Source organism: Natrix helvetica (genome assembly GCF_964273705.1).
Source record: "Natrix helvetica genome assembly, chromosome: 5".
In the NCBI taxonomy this organism is placed as follows: domain Eukaryota; kingdom Metazoa; phylum Chordata; class Lepidosauria; order Squamata; family Natricidae; genus Natrix; species Natrix helvetica.
The window spans coordinates 6,179,358-6,206,813 of NC_138551.1; the positions used below are offsets into that span (position 1 = coordinate 6,179,358).

General features: G+C 44.1%; 1 protein-coding gene across 1 annotated transcript; it reads right to left on the minus strand.

The window, feature by feature from the left end:
- Positions 1-2,251: 2,251 nt before the first annotated feature.
- Positions 2,252-27,456, minus strand: LOC309393656 (cytochrome P450 2J5-like). The gene is made up of 9 exons (XM_081956109.1): positions 27,343-27,456; positions 25,853-26,015; positions 24,475-24,624; positions 23,608-23,768; positions 22,961-23,137; positions 22,004-22,145; positions 7,611-7,798; positions 4,475-4,616; positions 2,252-2,841 (listed from the first exon to the last, which is right to left on the minus strand). Exons 1-9 carry the CDS (start codon positions 27,346-27,348, stop codon positions 2,651-2,653), a joined length of 1,320 nt encoding a protein of 439 aa, XP_081812235.1. The 5' UTR covers positions 27,349-27,456; the 3' UTR covers positions 2,252-2,650.

Genomic DNA, 27,456 nt, shown 5'->3' on the forward strand with positions numbered 1-27,456 from the left:
ACCACCGAAGCCTTATGTGGGATGAAACTTGAATAAAAATTCAAGAGTCCTAAAAATGCTTGTAATTCTGTCCTATTGGTTGGTGTTGGGGCTGCATTGATAGCCTCCACCTTCGCTGGTGTGGGGTAAAGCCTTGGCTATCAATTAGATATCATAAAAATTCTACAGCAAGTACTCCTATCTTGCATTTTGCTTTCTTTAATCTGAGCCCAGCCTCTCTGAATCGTTTAAATACTTGTCTCAGTGTTTCAACGAGTTGTGACCGACTGTTATCAGCAATCACAATGTCGTCGAAATATGGAATAACCTTGGGTATTCCATGGAGTAAGAGCTCCATAAGGCTTTGGAATGCATACCCCAAACTGAAGCTGGTTACACTTGAATGCCCAGCGGTGTGTCACAATTGTTTGTGCTGCTGCAGTTTCTGCATCTATTGGTAATTGCTGGTAGGCTTGTGCCAAATCCAGCTTTGTGAATATGTTACCCTGACCCAGTGAGTGCAACACATGTTGCACCACTGGGACAGGGTAAGGGTGTTCCTGTAAGGCCTTATTTAATGTTGACTTATAGTCGGCACATATTCTTATGGAGCCATCTGCCTTTAAAGGAATTACTATGGGGGTTTCCCATTTTGCGTGATCTACTGGTTCTTTCAACCCTTGTTCCAGTAATTTGTCTAGTTCCGCGTCCACTTTATGTTTTGAAGCTAATGGAACGCGGCGAGCTTTAAGTCAAATGGGTGCCACCGGTGGATCAAGATTTAGTGATATAGGTGTGCCCTTATGTTTACCTAATGATGGAGAAAAAACATCTGCGAATTCACATATCAACCAGTCAATTTCGTCCCCTTGGGCAGTGTAATTAACTCCAGAGATTGAAAGACCCAGTGCCCTAAACCAATCCATGCCCAACAGAGATGCTAGTGGCTTGGACACTACTATTAGGGGCAGTTGACCCTTAAAACGCCCATAGTGGACTTTGAATTTTCCGCAGCCGATGATATGAATGATGTTCACCTGGTAGTCTCCCAAATGGCAGCGAGGTGGCATCAATTGCTCTTGGCGCATTGACAGTAGCAGGGAGCGCAGTGTGTTCCATGACATTATGGACTTCGCTGATCCAGTATCCAGCTCCATGGGGCAGGGCTTGCCCTCCAGTTCAATAGTTATGTGGATTTTTCCTGTCTTGTTACCTTCAGTGGATGCAGAATCAATAGTCCATTCTGCTACGTTATCCTCATTCACCACGCTCACACAGCTGTTAGTTTGGCGAATACTGGGTCATGCAGAGTTTGGGCGATTGGCAGATTGTGGAATAGCATCCCTATTCCCAGGTATCCAGGCCCAGCAGACACTAGCCAGGTGGCCCTTTTTCCTGCAACACCAGCACACTACAGATTTGAATTTACACTGGAATCTCAGGTGTTTGCCACCGCAGCTTAAACACCCTCTCCAATTTCCTGTAGGAGTGTCTCCCCTGTTGTTGGCAATTTTAAGGTGACTGACATTGATGTCTGCCTCAGATTCATTGTCTAAACTGTCACTCTGATTGTGGACTGAAGCTGCTGAAGAAGCGATGCTGGCAGCCAACTGGTATTGCTGAAACTCTGATGTAGATTTTTCAGCCATTTCAGTCGCTCTTGCCTCATCTACAGCAATTTTAAGAGACAATTCAGCCCTTGCAAGGAGGCAGCATTGCAAACGCAAGTCATTAAGTCCATATATAAATTGTTCTAGTAATGCCTCATCTAAATCGCCAAACTCGCAGTGGATAGCTGTGGCTCTCAGTGAGGCAATGTATTGACTCATAGTCTCACCTTCCACTTGCAAACGCTTGCGAAATATATGCTTACGAGCAAGACGGGATGGCGTAGGACCGTAATGTGCTTTTAACTTGGACAGCAGGGAATCTCAGGCAATGGTATGTACAGGAGTTGGAGCTGCCAGCACAGGCCATTGCGAACATGTCTGGCCCACAGCAATTCAGAAATACCCCTCTCTTCCTTTCGAGGGACAGGCCAGTTAAATCGTTGGCTTGAATGAAACATTCAAATCATTCAAGGAATGCCTCCCACGACTCCTTGTCAGGTCTGTATTCAGCAAAAACGTTTGCGGTTGCCATTGTTGTTATCGCAGGCGTTGGTAATGTATATAGGTTAGTTAAAACACCTTCGTCGCCAGTTTTATGTTTCTCCTTGAAGGAAACACTAACTGAAGAGACGAGGTTACTGTAACGGTTTATTGTAACGCTAGATACAAGAAACGAACTTACCAAACTCTCCCGTCTGACAGCTCTTTTATAGCCGAGTTGTCAGACAGTCAACCAATAGAGTTGCTTGACGGTTTCCTCGAGCCTGCATGGACGAATTGTCCAATCAGTAGACACAACAAAAATAACACAACATGCAAATTTATATACAGGTATTAAACAGTATACCAACCCAATACCCAATTTTAACTGTTTTTTTTATTTTATTTTTCTGGCAATTTATCAGGATAAGAGTTTATTTCCAATGCCAATTCAAAAATTAACCTTTTCATTACTGGTGTGACAGATCCTTGACTTTTCAATACTGGTGTGACAGATACTTGAAATAGAAAAAGACAGTAAGATCTTTAGAATAAAATAAACATTTAGTCATTTTTCCCTTCTATGGTGTTCCAGAGCGAGGAACAGCGCAGATCTTAAAAGGAGAGGGATGCAGAGTCGCTGTTATTACTGCTTTTTCACTGAGTTTCTCCACTCCTTCTGGGGGTTGCAATCGAAATGTCCTCAGTATGCTGGTGAACAGAATGAAGAACTGAATCCTTGCAAAGAGTTCTCCCAAGCAGTTCCGAATACCTAGAGTGAAAATAAAATAAAAATACAAAATGAATAGTAGCAGCCTTTACCACATTTAGCAACAATCTACAAAAGGTATCTCCTACTTTACTTACTAATCCCATACCAATTAACAGGAATGGACTCTGCCTGACGGGATAGTTATAATAAATTTCATAAAACAAAGATTTCAAACCAAAGGCTTATCTAGTCCAAGCTTCTGTTTCTATTGTGGAAACTAGATGTTGATGGGAAGACACAAGCAGGAACTAATTAGTGCAATTCTATTATTAGTAACCACTTTTGTAGCACTGTTCTCTTTTTTTACTCATTTACTCATTAACATTCATTAGAATAGTCCACCCGACACAACTATCTTAGGCTGAGACTTTTCCAGGATCTGACTCCTCTTCCAAACCCTATCAGGAGAAATCCTCAATCAAGACTAGCACGTTTGCCCAGTGGTGGGATTCAGTTTCCTTACTACCAGTTCTGTGGGTGTGGCTTGGTGGTCATGTGACTGGGTGGATGTGGCTAGGTAGTCATGTGAGTGGATGGGCATGGATGGGCGGTCATGTGATTGAGTGGGCGTGGCTGGGTAGTCATGTGAGTGGATGGGCGTGGCCAACTCAATATCACTCATATCAAGGGGCGCCTTGCCTCGCCCTGCTTGCCTGGCCTCCAGAGCTCTTCTGGTCTTTGTCTATTTATTTATCCCTCTCTCTCTCAACTCTCTTTCTCTCTATCTCATCTTCTCTCTCTCCTCTCTCTTTTTCTTTCTCCCTATCTTTTTCTCCCTATCTCTCTTTTTCATCTCTCTCTTTCGTTCTCCCTTTCTTTCTATCTCTCATCTCTTTCTCTCTCTCTCTCTCATATCTTTCTCTCTCTCATCTCCTCTCTTTTTCTATCTCCCTATCACTCTCATTTCTCTCTCTTTCTTTCTCCCTATCTCTTTCTCCCTTTCTCAGCTCTTTCTCCCTCTCTCATGACCTCTCTCTGATCTCCCTCACCTCAGCATACAGGCTTTAGGGATAGAAGGATCCCATCTTATATGTGCGATTTGAGCAGCTTCCCCTAATTCTTTCTTGAACTTTTCTTTGACTCAACCAGCTGTCTTCTTCTTAGTCACTGTCCTTGGATATCAGGCACTGTCAGCCCTTGATTCAGGATGGTGAGCTCTGATACTGGTGTCTGCAGTACCTTAGAGGCTCCTACCCCAGCTGTAGTAAATATACATGGAAGCCCTCATTTCCTGATACACTTACCTTTTCCTCCCTTTTCTTCAAGCTGGGGCCATTTCTTAAGACAAGCATAGAGAGGAAACATACAGTCCAGGGCCACTGCAGAATCATCATTTGGACCCACCATGGATATACTGTATTTCTGTTCTTTTTTAACCCTGCCAGATGCTCTGGGGATGAGGGTGGAGGATCCATAAGATACCGCCCTCTCTAAGTGGTTTACAGAGTCAGCATATTGCCGTCAACACTCTGGGTCCTCATTTTACCCATCTCAGAAGGATGGAAAGCTGAGTCAGCCTTGAGCCTGGTGAGATTTGAACTGCCAAACTGTAACTAGCAGTCAGCTGAAGTAGCCTGCAGTACTGCATTCTAACCACTGTGCCACCTTGGTTCTACAGAAACCTACATATTACCTATTCCAAAGGCCATAAATGCTTCCTTTGTGACAAAATGTCCTTCTTTGTCCAGAAAATGGTTGGGGTTGAATTTTTCAGGTGTCTCCCATTGTTCAGGATCAAAAAGAACAGAGCGCAGGTCTGGTAAAATCATAGCTCCCTAAAATGAAGAAAGAAACAAATGGAAAAATCTAGACAATCTCATGTGTTTCTGTATATCCTATTTCTGTTCCTTGCATGTTTCAGGTATATATTTAGTATATTCCGGTAGTCAGATTTCTTTAGTGGCTAAGGTTCTACCCTGGAAAACCAGGAGACTATGAGTTCTAGTCCCAGTTTAGGCAAGAAAGCTGGCTGGATGACCTTGGGCCAAGCACTCTCAACCCAAACCATCCCACAGGGTGGAGGTTGTGGGGAAAAATAGGAGGAAGGAATATTAGGTATGTTTGGTGCCTTGAGTTACTTATAATAAAGTCAATAAAATAATAAAAATAATGAACAATTAATCTGATGTTAATAAAATAAATTCTTCAAGCACTCCCTTGCTTAATCTGCAGGCTACATCTGCCACCTCCCTTTTTATTTCTTAATTTGTACCCTGAATTTATTATTTTTAGAAATAACTAATCTGCCTTTTCGCTTTGACTCCCATCTCTTCATAGAAGCAGCTGAGAGGCAAATGGGGAGGTCCTCCATTGAGAGAATTTGTCTCCTCAAAGTCTTGGGTGGGTAGTGCTAATTTTCCCAATGAAAGACCTAACATAAGGTCTACTTAGTGTTACAGCCTGGAAATTAGCCCAGTTTACAGCATATAAAAATGGTCATTTCTGCAGTGTATGTATATGTGTCAAAACAAGAGAGAGCCAACTCAGTTGAAGAAGAAAGAAGCCTTGATGGTTTGATACAATAGTGAAAGAAGTGAACAGACAATGAAGTTTAAAAAGGAATCCTCATTCACACCTAGACATCAGATAGAAATAATAACCAGAAGGGTAAACCGAGGCCCAGCCAATGGCTTCCACCATGAATGCTGTTTTATATTACCAAGAGGGAGCAACCTTGGATGTGAATGGATGAATGTCAGACACTGAATCATGTAAATGAAAAAAAAAAAAACCTGTAAAGGAGAAGACTTAAGCATTTAACAAAAGTAAGTCTGAGAGGACAGGCTGCATACAAAATGGCCAGCACCTAGATATTTTTTATCAAAACAGTTAATTCCCTTAATGCACCTTAATGTTAATTACTGATATTTGTCTTCATCTGTTCAGTCTGTGTCACAATATATACACATACATACATACATACATACATACATACATACATACATACATATGAATGAAAAATATCTAGACACGATTTTGGTTATTAAACTGCCTTTGTTTGATCATCTTACGCAATCAAAAGCACATCTTTATTTCAAACATAAGGCAGCATACGATAACATGAGAGTATAAAAAATAGATTGTTCAAGCACGGGGAATTAATGTCACAGTGATTAGGGAACTGGTAATTTGATATGTATGACATTAAAAAGGTGTAACCCATGCTTATATATGTTTACGGCCAGAGCTGCAAATGCTCCAACAATGGTGCCCGCAGATGTCTGTCCGACATGTGGCAGAACATTTTGTGCTCGGATAGGCCTTACCGGACACATCATGGACAACCCACAACCTGTTAGATGACAAGGTCCTCTTCGAACACGATGGACGAACATCATGTTTACAGCAAATGAATGAGCAAATGCCATTTAAGCCACCAGCAATGGTAATAGGGAATTTTTCTTGGAATATTTTATTTGAATTAGCTGGACATGTGCTTAAAACATAGTTCAATGTTTAATTTCATATTAAATGTAAAATTTCAAAAATGACTTTAGGTTGTAGTTAAACAGATAAACAGGATTTAATTTTAAACAAGATTGTTTATAATGTCTCCCTATGCAGGAAATGCTCAAGCAGTGCAGTTATTAAATAATATATTTTTTAAAAGGGCCAGCACCTGTGCTGCTGCTGTTCCTTTAAGGTCTTTCCCTAGGCTAATAGCAACTGTTGGCTATAAAAGTTGAGCAGAGAGGCAGGTTGGGGTGGTATGTTAGTCTGTGGAACTGAAACGGCATGAAGTAGCCTAAAACAGGCAGAAATATATTATTCTCCAGCAGTAGGACTCACAAGGAGTAAGGTGGAGGAGCAGTAGGAGGAGGTGTAATGGATAAGAGTGAAGTAGTGAGCAGTGAGTGCAGTCATGTAAGTGCTTATGTGTGTGTTGCCTAAGGTTTTGTGTTGTTGGGTTGACTCTCTTGTGTTGTGGAGCCCACTGAATGGGGTATACTTAAAAGAAGTATGACAATAACGCATTGAAACTTCTCAGGTGAGCTACTGGAAGAAAGCTTTGGGTTGGAAGTTGGCCTTGTGTGATACATGAGAAGTGTGACAAAATCAGCATTCGTACATTATTCCTTAAAAGACACCCTTAGTATAACAGCAAGTGGATCACTTTGATCGAAAGACTGCATTCCAACAAAATATTAGCAAACAGTGGAAGTTCAACAGAACTCTTAAAAGATTATTAGGGGGCTGGGGGCTAAAATATATGAAGAACAGTTGCAGAACTGGGTATGTCTAGTCCAGGGGTGTCAAACTCGTGGACTGTGAGCCAGATGTGTCACGCGCTGGCCACCCCCACCCCCATATTAGTGAAGGGGGAAAAGTTGTGATACGTCATGTGATGATAAAGTGTTGTTGTAAGTTTGACACCCCTGGTCTAGTCTAACAAAGAGAATGGCTGGGATAACATGGTAGCAATCTTCCGAAATTTGAGGGACTGTCACGAAGAAAAGGGGGTCAACCTCTTCTTCAAATCACCTGAGGGCAGGACAAGAAGCAATGGATGGAAAATTACGAAAGGGAGATTCAACCTAGAACTATGGAGAAATCTCCTGATAGCGAGAACAATCAATCAGTGGAATGGTTTGCCTCTGGGAGTTGTGGGTGATCCATCACTGGAGATTTTAAAGAAGAGATTGGATAGTCATTTGTCTGGATTGGTACAGTCTTTTGCTTGAGGAGGGGATTGGAACATAAGACCTCTAAAGTCCCCTCCAACTCTGTTATTCTCTTCTGTTATACTTGGAATTCAGAAAGATTCATACCTTGGGAATGAGAAAACCATTGAAGTAAACATCCTTCACACATTTTCTTGGTACTCCAAAGAATGAGACGAATTTGCTTCGCATAATCTCATGAACCACAGCATTGGTGTAAGGCAGATTCTTCCGATCTCCATAACAGATGGAGTGAGATGGATCCAAAACGTTTTCGATCTCCTTGTAGACCTTGTCTGAGAAAAAGGGTAAAAAAGTATCTTTTATTGAAGAGCTTATAAATTATCTCAGAAAATAAGTAAATTGGTGAGGTTCGGTGGTGGGGATCCCCAAATCCCTGAGATTCTTCCTAGCTCAAGTCTGGAATTAAATCCACGGAGTCCGGGGTTTTTCTTTCTTAGCATTAGAAAGAGGCAGACCTCACATCATATAGATCTTTTGCTTCTAAAGAAGTCTGTTTTGTTTTTGCAGACTTTACCTGCTGTCGTTCCTGGAATCCAAAGCAAAATATTCAGTCCTTCATGCAAACAGTAATACAAGGATGTCTTGAAGTTCTGGGTTGCTTGTCTTTCAGATTTTTTTTCCTTGTTCAGGAGAGTACATTATTCTTACTGTCCCTTTAAAAACAAGGTATTGAAAGAACTGCTTGTATTAGATCACTGCATCCACCATAACTAATCTATTCAAATTCAGTCATCTGCATCAGGGATTATTTCTCATGGATGTTTCTTGGACTTTGTAGGTAAATTGGAGAAAGGAAAAAAATTGCAGAAATGAGAGTACTATTCTTCCTTGCAGCCACAACAGCACTTCCCAATACGTGATAAGTCCAGGAAGCAGATGCAAGAGGTTAACTGCACCCAGTGCTCAAAGTGGCTTTCACTCCATAACAACTGTGACTTCAGGAAGCGTTAAAGCTGAGAAGACAAGCCAAAGAACACTGGGAAGCCGCTATTTCTAGAGATCTCCTATTATCCCCTACATCTGTTGGGAAAGTAATTGAACACGAGCCCTGGAGGATCACATCAGTGGTCCAAATCATTCAAGCAGGGCACATGATTCCCCACCTAGAACATTGTGTTCCCTTCTGTGTGCAGCAACCTAAAGAGGGCTGATGGGAGTGAGTTTCAATGGTAAGGAGACTAATAATCGAGGCTGTAAGGAACAGACAAATGAACAAGCTCTATTTAGCCCAGTGACGTGCAGTCAGGTGAGGCAAGTGAGGCACAGCCTCACCACTCTCATCATGAAAAAAAAAAGTAAAAGGAAAAAGCTGAGCTAGTTGCTGCCTCACCGTGGATGACTCTGCTTAACCTCACTGGTGCTCTCCCTCCCCAAGTGTAGTGACTTCCTCCCCAGGCCCCCATTCATTTCTCTCTCTCACACACACAGCTGGATAAAACTATATAAAAATCTAGCCCAGCTTCACTGATTACAAGTTTGAAAAGGCAACGTGGCTCCACCTGCAATCAAACTACACTTGGGGAGGGAGAGCACAAGCGAGCACTGAGGAGACCACAGGAGGAGGGAGGAAGCCAGGCAAAGAGCCATGCTGTAGTACACACACTTCTCCCCAGCCTCTTTCTTTTGGAAGGCTCCCCTCCGGCTTCTCTGCCTCTCCTCTCACCCCAGCCTGCCAGCAGGAGGTGGTAGGTGAGCTTTATTGTGTTCCAGGCATTTCCCACCCAGACAGCAGGCTGCATTTGCAATGGTGGAGGTGTTTGGGAAAGGCAGCAGGGGAATGGGGGGGATGGCAGAGGAGCTGCTTTCAAGCCACTGGAAAAGATATCCAATCCAACTTTTGTGTGTGTGTGGGGTTGTTTGAGAGTGGGTGAGAGAGGGAAGGGGTAGGAGAGATAGTCCAATCCAACTTCTGTGTGTGTGTGTGTGTGTGTGTGTGTGTGTGTTTGAGAGAGGGGGAGGAAGGGAGAGAGGGAGGAAGGAGGGGAAGGAGAAGAAAAAGAAAAAGAAAGGAGCAAAGGAGAAAAACAAATGCTGTCGCTTTAAATTGGAACTGAACATGCCTGGCTGTGGAATTCTGGGAGTTGAAGTCCACAAGTCTAAAAATATTTGAAACCCAGCACTGTGTCAGTGCCTCACCAGTCATAAACCTCACCGCACGTCACTGATTTAGCCAGTAGAACATGTGTATCTTCAGGCGGAAATATGATCCCCCGCCTTTAAGGATAATCCAGACAGAATTGCTAAATTTGCATTCTTTATTTTTTTTTACCATCAAAGTCAAACCTTTGACTGATTGATTGATTCATTTATTTTAGAGGAGGATGAAAAAAATAACAAGTCTTCTAACAAGAGTGGCATTCCTTTTCCCCTCCTCCAAATTATATCCAGTTTGAGGAATGAGTTGGAACTTATTACCCTCCCAAGACATCAGTGATTTAGATGAGGGATTAGACTCATCAAATTTGCAGACGACACCAAGCTGGCAGGAATAGCCAACACTCCAGAAGAAAAACTTAAGGTACAGAAGGATCTTGACAGGCTTGAACACTGGGCCCCATCTAACAAAATGAAATTCAATGGTGAAAAAATTAAGAATCTACATTTAGGCAAGAAAAACAAAATGCAGAGTTATGGTGTAGGTGGTACCTGAGTCAATAGTAGTAATTGAGAAGGATCTTGAAATCCTAGTGGATAAATTTGAGTCAGCAGTGTGCTGCAGCCGCCAAAAAGGCCAATGCAGTCCTAGCTGCATTAACAGAATCAAGATCATATGAAATGTTAACACAAAATTTATAATGCCTTGGTAAACCACACTTGAAATAGTGCATCCAGTTTTGGTTGCCACAATGTAGAAAAGATGTGGAGACTCTAGAAAGAGTACAGAGTAGAGCAACAAAGATGATTAGGGGACTGGAGGCTAAAACATACAAAGAACATTTGGTGAAATTGGATATGTCTAGTGTAATGAAAAGATCGACTAGAGGTGATATGATAGCAGTCTTCCACTATCTAAGGCAGGGGTTTCAAACTCAATCACTGTCACGATGTTAAAAAGTTTGCTAGGCCTGAACTGCCTAAACTGACATTCAAGAGTTAAACTAAGAAAGCTTTATTGCGCAGGTCATAAAACAAAATGTTATCTAAAAGTGATTTATTGCGCACTCGTTACACATTCCAAAATTCCTCTCTTCTTTGTTCGGCAGCCAACTTTGGCAAACGTAGCTTTCATTATCAAAATGTAACCAATTAGTTATTTTCTGTTTCATTTACTTTTTATTTTATTATTAAAAGTTTGTTTATTAATTAGAATACTTTTGAAGATTTTTATTTTTCTCAATATCTCAAAAGATATGCGGAAGGGAAACAGCCACGGTCCATTGATCTCAGATTTCCCAGGGCATTTTTTTTCCCCTGACAACTTGGTAGCAGAGGATGGTTTTGATGATACCAGCTGAGATGGTTACAATTTATGGCTGTATTTTCCCTTCATGCTATCTAAAGATAACCGACTAAGCCTAATTAGCAATGTCGGAGAAAAAGAAAAAAGAAGAAAAATGGAAAGAGCTTTTTCTGACAAGGAGGCCCCCTCGGACACAGAGAAGCAAGATCAAAACGTGCTTCAGGAGCAACAAAGTGCCGAGCCAAATGTGGGGGAAGGAGCTACAGGACGCGACATCCACGAAACGAGGTCAGTGGTTCCTCCTTCTAAAATATCTCCAGGAGATTATGAATTTTTGGGGGCCAAGCCAAAACTTCCCACTCTGCCAGAGCCACTCCATTCCCAGACCCTCGCAGATTATCAAACAATTGATGAATGGCAACTGCCGGCACAAAAAAAAATCCGCCCACGCAGAAAGCAGATTTTATGAAATCCCCCCAGATGATGAGCAAGAAATGCAAAGCTATCTATATCGATTAAAGCTGTTTGAAAAATATGCTAGGGAGGCGAGAGTGTGTTTTGAAGAGATAAGGCGAAGTAGGAGAAGCTCCCCCATTCCCAAAATGTCTGAGGACGCCATCTTGTCTTCAAAACAACAGCCTAAGACACACCCCACAGAGTTCATTGGTCAATTAGAACAAAGAGACATGTACACGTCACCGAGGTCACGTGGTCCCTTTGAGCCCATTGAACTTCCGGCCATGTATAGAGGGCTGCAGCCAAGAAGTGAAGCTGCACTGCCATCTGCTGGCGGAGAAAAATTATTACAACAAAAGATGAAGCAATTGGACCAGATTTTTAGAGATCTGTCTATGAGTTTTACAGAAGCCCAAACTTTGCCCCCAAAGGTTAAGTCTTCAACACCCCCTGGCGGCGTTGAATCCTCCCTAGATGGAAAAGGGCAAAGCCAAAGGCGAATTCGAGGAAGCCAATTTGATGTTGCCACGCAAAGGCCAATGATGCAACCTCAGCATCCCCTGGTTCAACAACCAGATTTGCAACCACAGCAACAAATTGTTCCTCAGCAGGTATTCACAGTCACCCCCTTGACTGGTGAGTCCAAATTAAAGGAGTCAGGAGAGAATTATAAAGCCTGGGTCAGTGAAATTGCGCTCTTGCTTCGAAGAGAAGGCACATATTCCATGGTTTTTAATCCTCCCCGTCAACCCTGGACACCTGCGATAAGAGACCTCGAAAACAGAGCAATCACGACTTTACTCATGTCAATGGAAATTGAGATCCAAGGTATCTTTCCACCTGATGCAACTGCCCAAGATATATGGGCTATTTTGGAAGATTGCTACAGGCCCGTTTCAATTGAATCCTCATGTTTGCTCATGTCTGAGTTCCATGGTTCGAAGTTGAAACCTGGTGAACGAATTGGTGGACATTTGACCAAACTGAAAAGAATGAGAAGTGAATTGAGACAAAATGGCCATGTAATCGATGATATCCAAATGATTAGCATCATCATTAACTCATTGAATTATGAATGGAAAGATGCTGTTGCAAAGATTAACTACGTGCCTATTGCTCAACGCACAGTTAACCACGTTTGCAGACTTTTAGTGGAAGACGAAGCTATCAGGTTAGCTACCCCACATCTGCAAAGGCCTCCAGCGTCAAAGGCTCCAGCCAGTCGTCCCTTCTGAGGAAGAGGCTACGCTCCAAGGATGCCAAAATGCTACACCTGCAACCGTGTGGGACATGACACCCGGGATTGTCCCCAACGAGTTCCAGCTCCCGTCACGTACCAGCCCAGAGGAACAGATTCCAGAGGCAGAGGTAGAGGCGGAAGACAAGGTCGTCGTGGTCCAAGGCGTGATCCACAAGCTCCACTTGCAACACTGGCCATAACCAACGTTCCACAACCTGATCCAAAGTTCGACAGACGTCTTTTGTGGACTTTAGATAGTGGAGCAGCTGTGCACGTTACCCACAGAAGGGAACTTTTCACAGAGATGGGCGAACCAGAGCCTGAGTATCGAGAACTGTATTCCTTCACCAACCACACTTGCAAGGTTATGGGAAAAGGAACTGTTTACATTGAAGAGCTCGATACACACATCCCTGATGTTTATTACATACCTTCAGCAACCAGTAATTTGCTTAGTCAAAGTCACTTGTCTAGAGAGTTAAAGTTCCAGGTTCACCACCTCGAAAAAGCAAGTTACTTAGTTAAAGATGGTGATATTGTTGCTGAAACTATGCTGATTGGTGGTGTTTATTACTTAAAGCCAAAGCCTAAAGGGCAAGCACAGGCAAGTATGCAAACTCCAAAAAGGCACAACGCAAACCCAGAGAGAGTTGTCCCAGAGAGAGAAAGCGTTACTGTGCCAAAGGCTCCTAAAGCCAAAAAACAAAGAAAACAGAAACAGATTGCTCAAAGCAAGCCTGAGGGTCCTCATGAAACTGTTAATGTTGAGAATTCACTAACTGGTAAACCTTTGCATTCCAGGTGTATTCACAAGTGGCACAGAAGATTGGGACATGCCAGTTTCCGTGTTCTTAGAAAGATGCCGGAGTTCGCAAAAGGTTTGGATCTAAAGGGGTGTAAGGTGTTTTTGGATTGTGCGGTTTGCAAAAAGGCTAAATCCAAGGCGGCTGCAATTCCCAAACACGCTACACGCCGGTCAACACGCATTTTTGATTTGGTACACACTGACATAGTGGGTCCTTTCCCACCAACACTTGGTGGCAGAAAGTATTTTTTAACAATTGTAGATAATCATTCTAGATATGGATTTGTATATCCTATGAGAGAGAAATCTGAGACCTTTCAGATCTTTAAAGACTTTGCAGCGTTTGTTTCTACACAATACCAAGTTCGCATCGCCAGAATCCAGAGTGACCGTGGTGCAGAATTCATGTCTCAGCGTTTCCAGGACTGGATGCGTAAGAATGGAATTCTTCATCAGACATCTGCTCCATATACACCGGCTCATAACGTAGTCGTAGAAAGAAGACAAGGGGTTCTACAAACCATGATGCGTTGTCTTCTAGAAGATGCCAATCTCAGTAACGCATACTGGGGTGAAGCAATCAAATATGCAAATTACATTGTCAACCGTACTTGGAGCAGTGTAATCAATCAAACTCCTTTCTACATGCTGTATGGCTACAAGCCTGATCTCAAGAACCTCCACATTTTTGGTTCATATGCTATGGTGAACACTCCTATAACTCAAGGACCAAAGAGACTGAGATTTATGGGTATTGATGATAATTCAGAATGGTTCAAATTCATTGATACTAAACATGTGATTGTCATTTCACAATCTGCTAATTTTGAGGAAGACATTGACTGGTCCAGGATTCATTCCAATGATCCTGAAGTTTATTTTCCTAGAGATGGTGTTCCAGATGCCACGCAGCCTGATGACAATTCGCAGGCAGATATTCCTTCTACCAGTTCTTCACAACCTGATGTTCCGTCTTCGCAACCCGCGGATGCTGATGCTAGCGACGAACGTGAGGACGAGGATGATGATGAAGAAGAAGAAGACTGGACTGATGTTCCTAGACGCTCCAAGAGGGCCACAAAAGGAATCCCTCCACAACGTTATTCATGGCAACTGACAAAGTCACCATTACCTTTGATTTGCAACGTTACTCTTCCTCCAGAGACATTCACACAAATCAAACAGCTTCCTGATTCAGAACAAGACAAATGGTATGATGCAATGCAGGATGAAATGGACAGTTTAAAGAAACTTAATGTATTCACACCTGCAAAACCTCCAGCAAACAAGAAAGTCATTGGCACCCGATGGGTCTACAGAATCAAGAAGAAACCGAATGGTGAGTCTTTATACAAAGCCAGACTTGTAGCTCAGGGTTTCGCTCAACGTTATCCTGAGGACTACACAAACACTTACTCACCAACAGTCAGAACTGAAAGTGTAAAAATTGCCTTAACCACTGCAACTATTCTTGGTTTAGAAGTTTTTCAATTTGATGTGGACACAGCTTATCTACATGCAGACCTAGATGAAGAGATCTACGTGAGAAGCCCTCCAGGATTCCGAAAGCAAGAAGGGGATACCTGGTTCCTGAACAAAAGTCTTTATGGTCTGAAACAGTCAGGTTTAATGTGGTATTTATGTCTTACTGACAAACTAAATTCAATGGGCTTTATTAAGTCCGAAACTGATGAATGCGTGTTCACAAAAAGATCTAACAATGCATATGAGATAATTCTTGTTTATGTTGATGATATTGTTTATATTGGTCCAAATAAGAAAATGAGTGAGATTTTTGCCAAAAGTTTGCAGAGATACTTTACACTGAAATCTTTAGGACACATTAGCACTTATTTAGGTGTTCAAATTGAAAAGACACAGAAGGGGTTTAGTCTTTCACAAGAAGAGAAAATTGACCACATTCTACATCATTGCAACATGAAAGATGCTAGCACAACAAAGACACCCATGCAAACAGATTTTCACAACTTAACACATGCTGGATCACAGGCTGGATCGTAATGTATCACAATGTTTTTTGCCTTTGCAGAGCCGGGGTAGGTGTGGCCTGCATAGGCCGTATCCGACTTGCAGGCTGCCAGTTAGACAGGTCTGATTGAAGGGTTTGGCACAAAGAAGAGGGAGTCAACCTGTTCTCGGAAGCCTTCAAGCAACCGATGGAAATTAATCAAGGAGAGAAACAACCTCTCCTTGGAGGAGGAGCTTCCGGCAATGGCGGTCGCCTCTTGAGCTCCGGGAGATGCCATAGAGCTCCAACGGGGCAAGGGGTGCTGTTCCCGGCCCTCATGCCACCGGAGGGCCGAGAGTCGGACTCATCGACCACCCAGGCTGGTTTCGGACGTATTTTGGTCCGCCAGGGTGGTCGCAGTGACTGAGGGGAGGTCACAGAAGATCGACGTAAGGCAGGAAGAGGCTGGGGAGTGTGAGCAGGAGAGGAATGGTGGCGGCGTGACAGCGTTCAGCGTTTGGCGTGCGTGCGCGCGGGCGGAGGAGACAAGCGGAGCGACAGAGCGGCCGGCAGAGAGGTGAGGCAGCCGATTGGGAAAGGCTGAAAGAAGATCTGCTCGCAAAATGCCTTGCCTTGCCTCTGCCAAGGGCCTTGCCTTGCCAGGGCTTTTTGCTGAGGCTTTTTATCATCCTCTGGCGGCTCCCGGTGACTCCTGGAGGCCGGCGCTGTTGGGAAGACGCCGGAAGACCAACGCCTGGAACATAGGAACGCTGGGTGAGCACTGGGTGAGAGCCTGGACTACTGGACCCTTTAGGTGGGAGCCAGGACAGGGTGGGAGAGGATGGTGGTTATGGTGGTTGAGGGGGCCTGGATCATCTGAGGCCTCTGGAAGATCTGGCCTAGGGCCATGGACCGGGCCTATGACCATGGAGAGGCTGGAAGGCTGCCTGGGAGTATGGTTATTTGGAGCCAAGACTGCCCCCCACCCACCCACCAAGGACCCTGAATCTCTGTTCCTGAGCTTATCCCCACCTAGGACGATCTAAGACCATGGAGGGTTATCACCAACTTTACAGCTGGGGCTATCACCCATTTTTCTACCATTTTTACCATCATCGCCACATCCGTCCAATCTTATCATCTAGACATCTGCTCCCCCCCCCCATTCATTACTGAAGACAATGCCTCTTACCCCACACATTGACATTGACTTATGGGACTAATGCCTTCTACCTCCCCCCCATACTGACTTTTTACCATCTACAGCACCTTAACCCCTACTGGAATTTTGTCAATAATAACTTATTCGAGGTTAGACTTGCTCCGCCTGCGGGAGGCCCCTCTCTCGCAGGTTTGGCCCTTGGCTCTTTCAAGGGCCCGCCTCGAGGACGGGTTCGTGGACCCCGAGAGGTGCAGGAACCGGAAGCTAAGGGGATTTTTTGTAAAATGTTTTTTATCTTTTTTAGGGGGTTCCAGGGTGGGGGGGAGGGCCAATCAGACCGGGAGGAGAGCCAGTGCCGGACAGACAGGTGAGTCCAGGAAGGACGGGGATGCGGTGGAGGGGGGGAATATAAAGGTCACTAGAGCAGAGGGTTGTCCTATTACAACGGTCGCGGGGAGGAGGGGATGCGAGGACAGGATAAGATCCCAAGGTCGGTTGGGAGACCGTGGCTGCTGGTTACGCCCGGTCGCTTGTACCAACCCCTGCAGTCTAGGTGGACAGGTGCTACAGAGCCAGGGCCTGCGGCTGATGCTCTGCAATGCAAGGTCTGTCACCAACAAGGCCCCCCTCATTAATGAGTTGATCTCAGAGGGGGAGCTAGACCTTGCAGGGATAACGGAGACCTGGTTGGGCCACGAGGGTGGTTTACCCCTCGTGGAAATGTGCCCACCGGGTTTCCGTGCATTCCATCAGCCTCGGGCCCTGGGTAAGGGTGGTGGGGTGGCGGTGGTTATGCGGGAATGTTTAGAGCCGAGGGAGTTCACTGTTCCTCAGATACCCGGGTGTGAGTCCCTTGGTGTGAACTGGGGCCCAGGGAGGCAGTGGGGCTTGCTGATTGTATACTTGGCTCCTCGCTATGCATCAGCAGCCCTGCCCGAGCTCCTCGAGCTAATCTCAGCGACGGCAGTTGAGACTCCCAGACTTTTGGTCATGGGGGACTTCAACTTGCCGTCAACGGGAGCGGCTTCTGAGGTGGCTCGGGAGTTCATGGCTTCCATGACGGCCATGGACCTGACCCAATTAGTGCAGGGCCCCACTCACGAAGGGGGCCACACACTGGATCTCATTTTTGTATCTGAACAGTGGACCAGTGATCTGGGAATAGGGGACTTAGTCATCACGCCCCTGTCATGGTCAGACCACTCATCCCTCCGGCTGGACTTCCCTGGCGCTATCCCCCACCGCGAGGAGGCGGAACCAGACTCTACAAGCTGGTACCGCCCCAGGCACCTGATGGAATCGGATAGATTCCAGACGGAGCTTGGGCCAATACCTGTAGCCTTGTCCCGCTCCCGCTCCGAGGACCTAGTGACTGCCTGGAATAGGGCGACGACTGGGGCCTTGGACCGGGTTGCGCCTTTGCGACCTCTCCTGCGGCATCGACCCACCCGGGCTCCTTGGTTTACTGAGGAGCTAAGGATGATGAAGCGCCACAGGAGACGTCTAGAGAGCAGGTGGAGGTCCTCACGCTCCGAATCTGACCGAACACAGGTAAGAGCCTATTTGCGGACTTACCTTGTGGCAATAAGAGCGGCCAAGCGTAGACATTGTGCTGCCCTTATTGCGTCTGCGGATAACCGCCCTGCCGCCCTGTTTCGGGTGACCCGCTCCCTTTTATCGCAGGGGACGCGAGAGACACCCTTACAGGGAAGAGCAGAGGAGTTTGGGGAATATCTTCAGGACAAAATCGATCAGATCCGGAGCGGATGGACCTCCGTCAGTGGACCAGACGAGCCGTCAACAGCGAGTCTTGAGAGACCATTCTGGGAGGAGTTTGACTCTGTTGCCCCCGAGGATTTGGACAGGTTGCGTGGACAGCTACGACCCACCACATGTTCAATGGACCCGTGCCCCTCCTGGCTGGTACTGGCAGCCTGGGAGGTGACACGAGGCTGGCTTCTGGGCCTGGTGAACGCCTCATTGGGTGAGGGTTACTTACCAACCGCCTTGAAAGAGGCGGTGGTGAGACCCTTGCTCAAGAGACCTTCGCTCGACCCAAGGGAGCTAGCTAATTATCGTCCAGTCTCCAACCTCCCCTTTTTGGCGAAGGTTGTTGAGAATGTGGTGGCGCAGCAGTTTCCACGACACCTGGACGAATCCGACTATCTAGACCCACGCCAGTCCGGCTTCTGACCCGGGCACAGCACTGAGACAGCCTTGGTCGCGTTGGTTGATGATCTCTGGAGGGCCAGAGATAGGGGTTGTTCCTCTATCCTGGTCCTATTAGACCTCTCGGCGGCTTTTGATACCATCGACCATGGTATCCTATTGCGCCGGTTGGAGGGGATGGGAGTCGGAGGCACCGTTCTGCGGTGGTTTGGCTCCTACCTCTCCGACCGGAAGCAATGTGTGTTGACAGGGGGGCAGAGGTCGTCCCTGAGGCCACTCACTTGTGGGGTGCCGCAGGGGTCGGTCCTCTCGCCTCTCCTGTTCAACGCATATGTGAAGCCGCTGGGTGAGATCATCCGTGGCTTTGGGGTTGAGTACCACCTGTACGCTGATGACACTCAGCTGTACATTTCAACCCCAAACCACCCCAACGAGGCTGTCGAAGTGATGTCCCGGTGTTTGGAAGCCGTCGGGGTCTGGATGGGGGACAACAGACTCAAACTCAACCCCTCCAAGACCGAGTGGCTATGGGTACCGGCACCTCGGTTCAGCCAGCTGACACCATCGCTGGCCATAGGGGGCGAACAACTGTCCCCTGTGGAGCGGGCACGCAATTTGGGCATCCTCCTTGATGCCCAGCTGTCACTGGAGGACCATGTGGCAGCTGTGGCAAGGGGGGCGTTCCACCAGGTTCGCCTGGTGCGCCAATTGCGCCCCCTACTGGACCGGAGTGCCCTGCGCATGGTCACTCATGCGCTGGTGACGTCTCGCCTGGACTACTGCAATGCCCTCTACATGGGGCTTCCCTTGGGACGCATCCGGAGACTGCAGCTAGTTCAGAACGCAGCCGCGCGGGTTATCATGGGGAGTACACATTACTCCCACGTAACACCGCTCCTGCGCGAGCTGCACTGGCTACCTGTGGCCTTTCGGGTGCGTTTCAAGGTATTGATCACCATCTTTAAAGCGCTCCATGGCATAGGACCTAGATATCTGCAGGATCGCATCCTACCACACACGTCCCTGCGACCTATTCGCTCACACAGGGAGGGACTCCTCCTGGTGCCGTCCGCTAGGCAGTGTCAGCGGGCGACACCTAGGAGTAGGTCCTTCTCTGTGATGGGCCCAACCCTCTGGAATGACCTCCCCCCCGACATTCGAACCACCACCGACCTCCGCTCCTTCCGTCAAAAGTTAAAGACTCACCTATTTCAATCAGCTGGCCTGGCACTTTCTTAGTTTTACCTCCCGGGGATTTATTTTAATTGGGTTTGGGTTTTTAATTTGGGATGTTTTTAGGGTTTTAGAATATATTTATTTCTTGTACAGCCTATCTCCTCCATCCAAATGTATTTAATTGTTTTATGATTGTATTTTTATCTGCATTGACTGTACACCGCCCCGAGTCCCTTCTTGGGAGAGGGGGCAGTCTAGAAATCCAAGAAATAAATAAATAAATAAACCTGGAACTACTGTAAGTAGAAATTTCCTGAAAGTTAAAACAGTTAATCAGTGGAATGACTTGTCTGCAGACGTTGTGAATGCTCCAACACTGGAAGTTTTAAAAAAAGGATTGGACAACAATTTGTCTGAAAGGGTACAGGGCCGTGATGGTGAACCTATGGCACATGTGCCACAGTTGGCACATGGAACCACATCTGAGGGCATAGGAGGCATTGCCCTATGTTACCTCCAGCAGGCATGTGTGCACTCGTCAGCTACCATTCGGCCTTCAAAATGACGTGGGATGTCGTTTTCACCCTCCCCAGGATTCAGGAAAACTTCCAGAACCTGTGGATGGTGAAAATTGAGTCCAACGGAAGTCCAAACCTCCAGTAGGCCTGTGGGGCCATTTTTCTCCCTCCCCAGGCTTTAGGAGACTTTCCTGAAGCTTGGGGAGGGTAAAAAATGGCCCCACAGGCCTACCAAAACTCTGGAGGCTTGAGGGAGGCCTGCACACATGTGTGGGGGGAGCATGGGGGACTTGTGTATGCATGCGTATTATGGGTGTGGGCACACAGGCACATACTTTTGCACACGGGCACGCCCTTTTGGCACCCGAGCAGAAAACTGTTCACCATCACTGATATAGGGTTTCCTGCCACAGCAGTGGGTGGACTAGAAAACCTCCAAGGTCCCTTCCAATACATACAGTACATACCAGTGACATGCAGTCAGGGGAGGTAGGGAAGGCACAGCCTCACCACTGTCATCATGAAAAGAAAAAAAAAGTAAAAGGAAAAAGATGAGAGCTGAGGTCAGGCTGAGCTAGTTACTGACTCACCGTGGATGACTCTGCTTAACTGTTTAAAAGAGCCTCTAAAAAAGCATCCTCTACTATGAGGCAGGAGAACTTCATGCCGCATCTAGTCTGACTTTAGGCGTTTTATGATCACTCGAGCAGAGTTAAGCAAGCGTTAGAAACCTAAAAATTCCTGACATAGGTGAGGCACACAGTTCTCCTGCCTCATAGTAGAGGGTCCTCGTATGGGCGGGGCTTCTTCAGAGGACCAGAGGCAAGAGAAGAGTTGAAATCCTCTCTGAAACAGCTGGAAAAGGTACGTGTGGGTCGGAGGGAGGGGGAAGAATTCAAACTTCAAACTTCAAAGTGTAGTTTAATTGCAGGCAGAGACACGTTGCCTTTTCAAACCTCTAATCAGTGAAGCTGGGATGGATCCTTCCGGGGCTGGGGGAAAGTGTGTGTAGTCCAATCCAATGTGTGTGTGTGTGTGTGTGTGTGTGTGTGTGTGTGTGTTTGTTTGTTTGTTTGTTTGTTTGAGAGAGCGGGGAGAGAGGGAGGAAGGAGGGGAAGGGAGAAGAAAAAGAAAGAATCTTCTTTCGCAAAGGAGAAAAACAAATGCTGTCGCTTTAAATCGTAACTGAGCATGCCTGGCTGTGGAATTCTGGGAGATGAAGTCCACAAGTCTAAAGAAAATTGAAACCCACCACTGGGTCAGTGCCTCACCAGCCGTAAACCTCACCACACGTCACTGGTACATACATACATATTCTATGTAGCATGACATCATAGAGCAGCAGTTCTCAACCTGTGGGTCACGACCCCTTTGGGGGTTGAACAACCCTTTCACAGGAGTCACCTAAGACCATTGGAAAATTGCAAAATTACAGTTATGATGTAGCAACAAAAATAATTTTATGGTTGGGGGTCACCACAACATGAGAAACTATATTAATGAGTCGCGGCATTGGGAAGGTTGAGAACCATTGTCAAGGAAGAACTGCAGTTCCCTACTAAAAATTATATTTTATTGTCACCTTGGATATCCAGATGAGTTGCCATGAGTAGTAATGCCCATTGCAGAGTACTAGTAGTTGTTTCTGTCCCAGCAATAAAGAGGTCAGCAGTACAATGAATCAAGTTGTCTTCATCATAAGTAGAATCTGGATCATTCTTGCTCTAAAGTTAACAGTGAAAAAGATGAAATGTCATTTCTAGATATTTTCCATATTATTACCACTTCTTCCCCAAACTAGTGTTTCCCCTTTCTAGTTCATGGTCCATTTTCTCTGTAGAGAGTGAAGCTGTAATCAAACCATCAGGATGAAACAAGGTGAGAGACTGTTTATAAAAGTGGGACATATTTGTGAAATACAGACCCAATATAGATACCTTTCAGTAGAACTAAACATTAGGAATAATTCAGACACATTGTTGAGCTTGCACTGACATGAAAGGATGTAGTGTTTCATCTGATGCTGGCCTTTATTAATCATACTTTTGTCTTTATACTATACTAATATAGTAGTAAAAATTAATTTTCAAAATTAAATCCTTGGAATAGTATAAATCCTTCCATTCCCCACCACCCAGTCAGAGCCGAAGAAGCTTCTTGAATGAGAAGCAAAATGCCTTTAAAGAAAAACCAGAAAGTCCAGTTGCCTCTTGAGAGAGAGAGAGAGAAAATCACCTTTGGGACATACTTATGACCACTGCAGCATCCCCTGATCACGTGGTTTACAATCAGTTGCTTGGCATTTAGAATGGTTGGAGTGTCCCATAGTCATGTGATCACTCTTGGCAACCTTCTGCCAAGCAATTCCAAACCAGATTCACTTAACCTTGTTACTAATTTAACCACTGCAGTGATTCACTCGAGAAATGTGGCAAGAAAAGCCATACAACGGAGCAACACTCACTTAATATATTTCTCACTTCGCAACATAAATTTTGGGCTCAGATGTGGTGATAAGTTGAGGGCTACCTGTACTTACTTTCTCCATTTGAAGCAAATAATAATCAATGAAATCCTGTGGTTCATGCAGGTTCTGGTACTCCTTATGGTGCTTGATCTCCTTCTTTAAAATAGCACGTATACTCTCCAGAACAGACAAGGCTTTCTGCTGAGGCCCTGGGAGATATTTCATGATAAATGGAAATATTTCATAAATCTACCAGAAAGAGAAAATAAGTCCTGTTACAAGACAGCAGGTCATATGAATCATAAATCAATTCCTATAAATTACCAGTTCAGCCTCATGTTCTGTCCCATATCTGACACTGAACACATTTCTTTGAAATGAGTACATAAATGTATAGAATTTCTGTCCTAGGTTAGTTCTCTAAATACATATTGCCACCCAACACTCCATTTTATATTCCCAAAACATTTGAGGAAGTAAAGTGCCTGCCATCCTGCAATATTATCTGCTCCCAATGGTCCTCATGTACATTTCAAATTATTCAACTTTAAGCTTAGTGATCAGTTAGTTTAAAAATAACAGTATACAAGTTGCAAGTTGAGAATGAAAAAGAAAAAATAATTTAGTGAAATACAATTCTGGTAATTCCCATGGGTCCATTGTTCGGGATAATTCTGCACCACTCAGGGAAGAAGAAGGACAATGACCACAATACTCACAACATGGGATAAAGTCATTAAAAATCTTGAAATAACGTCCATGGATTCAAGCAATTCCAGAAACTCCTTATCTTCAGTGGAAAAACCATGTCCAAAAACTATAGCAGAGATCACATTGCCAACAAAATGTGTCATGTACGTTGATGGGTCAAATGGCTGCCCTGATGACAGAAAACGTTTATTAATATTCACATTAGTTCTGGCTTTCATGTTAGTAATAAAAGCAATTTGGTCTAATAAAGCTTATTAAAAATAAATAAATAGTTCCAGGAGTTAATCAAATGGATTGCACCAAATAGAAGATCAAACAGATTCTTGAAAACCTAATGGACAACTTTGTCTCACAAAAGGTAGAGAAGGAAACTGGAGGTTCAGTCATATTGGACTTTGTTCTCACTAACAGAGATGAAATGGTAAAAGGAGTTGAAATTATAGGAACCTTGTTGGTGGAATGATCATGCATTATTGGAATTCTACATTATGCAAGCTCAAGCAATAGATAAATATCAAGTCATGGACTTCAAAAGAACTGATTTCAATAAATAGATCTTTAGAAGATAGAGCTTGAGAAGGGTGTCAGCATAGATAAGAATCCCCAGGGGGAAAACAACCTAAGAATCTTGGGAAAGTGAAAAGTGAGATTATAAAAGCCCAGTCTAGCACAATTCCAATGAAGCAGAAAAATAAAAGATTTCAAAAGAACAAAATGAATTTCAATGTAGAGAAAAGGAATACATTTAAGCAAGAGAAACCAAATGCACAAGTATAGAATAGGTGGTACCTGGCTCTATTACTAAAACTACTCAGATACTAAAAACATTCTGCAAATTTAGACTCGAGACAATATCACTTGAGGTTAACAGATACCTTTTTTACTTCTAAGATCTTCCAAAAATCTCTCAACTTCGGTTTGTATTTGGGATTCCAGGCCTTTTTTCCCCAGGCCTAACTTCCTCATGGTAACAACACTCAACTGCCTTTGCTGCAACCAGGTGTGGCCATTTGAAAATACAATACCTGAATAATCAAAGATTAAAAGGAAAGAATAGCTCACACCAATAATAATATTAAAATCACTTGTGGCTAAGAAAGGAGCTCTAATTTCTGCTCCTTTACCTAAGTATGCATAAGTGAGATTGACAACATATAACTTTAATACGTAAACAAATAAGAATCCAATCCCTGCCTGCACAGTTTTAACACTCAACTGCAACATATACTTCAGAAAAAGGAAATGTGGGAAAATAATATCTCACTGCTAAAAAATGGAAAATTTGGATTCTTAATAACAGAAAATCTTGATTTATACAGAGAGGAAAACACTTAACAATTCCTTCTGATTATGCAAAATATTTCCATGCCCTTTTGTCTTCATAGATGGGTAGGGTAAGCCCCTATCCTAATGTTTTTCAAGTTTGAGGATTTAAATCTTTGGGATTCCATAGAGCCAGTAAAATAAACTTCTTAAAGTACGTCTTATAATCTAAAGAAACACTCGAAATAACCATCCTAACCTAAATGGAACCAAATTTTGGCCGTATATTCTTTACCAATTTGCTAAAAATTCTGCTTTTTCTTGATTTGGTCAATTAAACACTGCCGTGGTGGGATTCAAACTTTTTTTACTACTGGTTCTGTGGGCGTGGCTTGGTGGGTGTGGCATTGGCATGGCTTGGGGTGTGTGGCTTGGGGGGCGTGGCAGGGGAAGGATACTGTAAAATCTCCATTCCTACCCCACTCCAGGGGAAGGTTACTGCTAATTTCCTACTTCCTCCCCATCAGCTGGGACTCGGGATGCAGAGAATATATGGGGCGGGGCCAGCCAGAGGTGGTATTTACCGGTTCTCCAAACTACTCAAATTTTCCTCTACCGGTTCTCCAGAACTGGTAAGAACCTGCTGAATACCACTTCTGAAACACTGCCTATTTCATGATCCTGCTCCTCACGTGAGCTACCAAATAATTTCATTTTAAAGAATGAATTCTATCTATGTGAAATTACAAAAAGAACTGTAAAACCTAATATGGAGCAATCACCTTGTTTTATGACATGTTTATCAAATACAGTGCAATGCCTCATTTCATATCGGTCACTGGAGATCTATGTTTCCTTTCATTTCATGCTTCTCTTCAACAGACTTCTCTAATATTCAACATCTTTATCTAAAACCTGAGTCTTAGCCATGGATATGCAGATTTTAATTCTGAAGAGCATAGTAAATCCACAAAATTGGACAAAACTTACCCCTTTCTTCGGTTACAGTTAAAATGAATGGTGTAACCGGACGATCAACAAAGGCTTCTGCATGTTTAGTTAATGCTTCTTTCACAGTTTGGTATCCAGAGAAGACTATAATATAATAATTTCCTCCCCACAGAGAATAAATGTTCCCATATTGCTTTGCCAGCTGCAGTTTGTACAAAGTGGAAAAGATCAATCTTCTGTGTTATTATGCATGTTACATACTGACAGCCAAATGGTTGGTTCCACCAAGGTCCTCTGATATGGTGGGAAAATACTGAAAGCCGATTGGCTGAGCCATTTGACAGCTCCCTCTTAAAGGGCTAGCTGTCAAAAAGGCCAGTGCTGGATTTGTAAATAGTTGTCAAATAAAGAGCTGTTGTTTCTCACTGAGTTTGTCTCATCTGCTCACATGATCCAACAATGCATAATTCAGATTAATATGTGACCTTCTGTTCCAGGTTCCTGCCTCTTGCCTTCTCAACTACCTGCCTTTTTCTTCCTCCAGAACTCAGTGAATTTCCATTACATGTGACTCCCAGTACTGTATCTGTATCATATGTACCAATGACTCTAAGGATCTTCCTGCATCAAGTCAGAAGTACAGAGGAAATATTGAGTCTGTCGTTTGTACTTGTGTAACTGTCTGGTTTGGTACAGCAAACAAACAGGACAGGTACAGACTTCGATGGATAGTTAGGATTGCAGGAAAAACAATTGGCACCAGAATTGCCCTTCCCTTGAGGACTTGTATATTGCACAAGTCAGAAGGAGGGCTGAGAAAGTGTCTACAGACCTCTCATATCCTGGACACAAACTGGTTTAACTCCTTTAATTTAATTAATTTTCTTTGATTCTCTTTTTACATATATTTGTTAACATCATTATCTTCTGATTATAAATCTAATATCTGTTAGCATATCAAATTCTTTTAGTTTCCCCATTAATATTTTTGTTCCTTTCTCCAAAAATAACATCACATCATCAACATATGCTTTTAATCTATAAATTTCTTTTTTTGATCTTTATCCAGCTCAAGTTTGACTCACACTTCAAATCCTTCCGAGGTCAGTAATAGGAGGACCCAGATGGCTGAGAACAATATGCTGACTTTGTAAACAACTCCGAGAGTACTATGAAGCTCTATGAAATTAACTCAGAGACTGCTGTAAAACTATTATCTATGGAATGTAAGTCCATAGGTGCAATTGCTATCAATTTCTGTGATTTTGATATAGCTGTGTTGAGGCAGCCCAAAACTGTATTGGATCTTTTGCCAGCTGTTACATACTGCTGGCTAACACTTATTGCCTTCGTCCATCTCAACAGTATCACTGTTTAACCAGGTACTATCTATATTGTTCCCGTGTATTTGCCTAAATAAACATAGTTTATGTTTCTCACCATTGAGCAAATTTTGTTGATTAGTGTTTAAGTCTGTCAAGCTCCTCCTATTTCAATTGTTATTTGATTAAGCATTTTAAAAGACATACCTTCATTAATGTCTTCTCTGTCCAGAGAGACCCTTCCAACAGTCTTCCTGCTAATAAGGAAATTGGAGAAGGACCCGGGGGACAGTCTTTGTTTTTTTGGAACTGTTTCAGAAA

Coding starts and splice junctions, on each gene's coding strand:
- LOC309393656 (XM_081956109.1), bottom strand. Junction 23,138..23,607: donor TAATGACTTTATCCCATGTT/GTGAGTATTGTG, acceptor TCTTTCTGGTAG/ATTTATGAAATATTTCCATT. Junction 4,617..7,610: donor ATGGTTTTCTCATTCCCAAG/GTATGAATCTTT, acceptor TCTTCATTTTAG/GGAGCTATGATTTTACCAGA.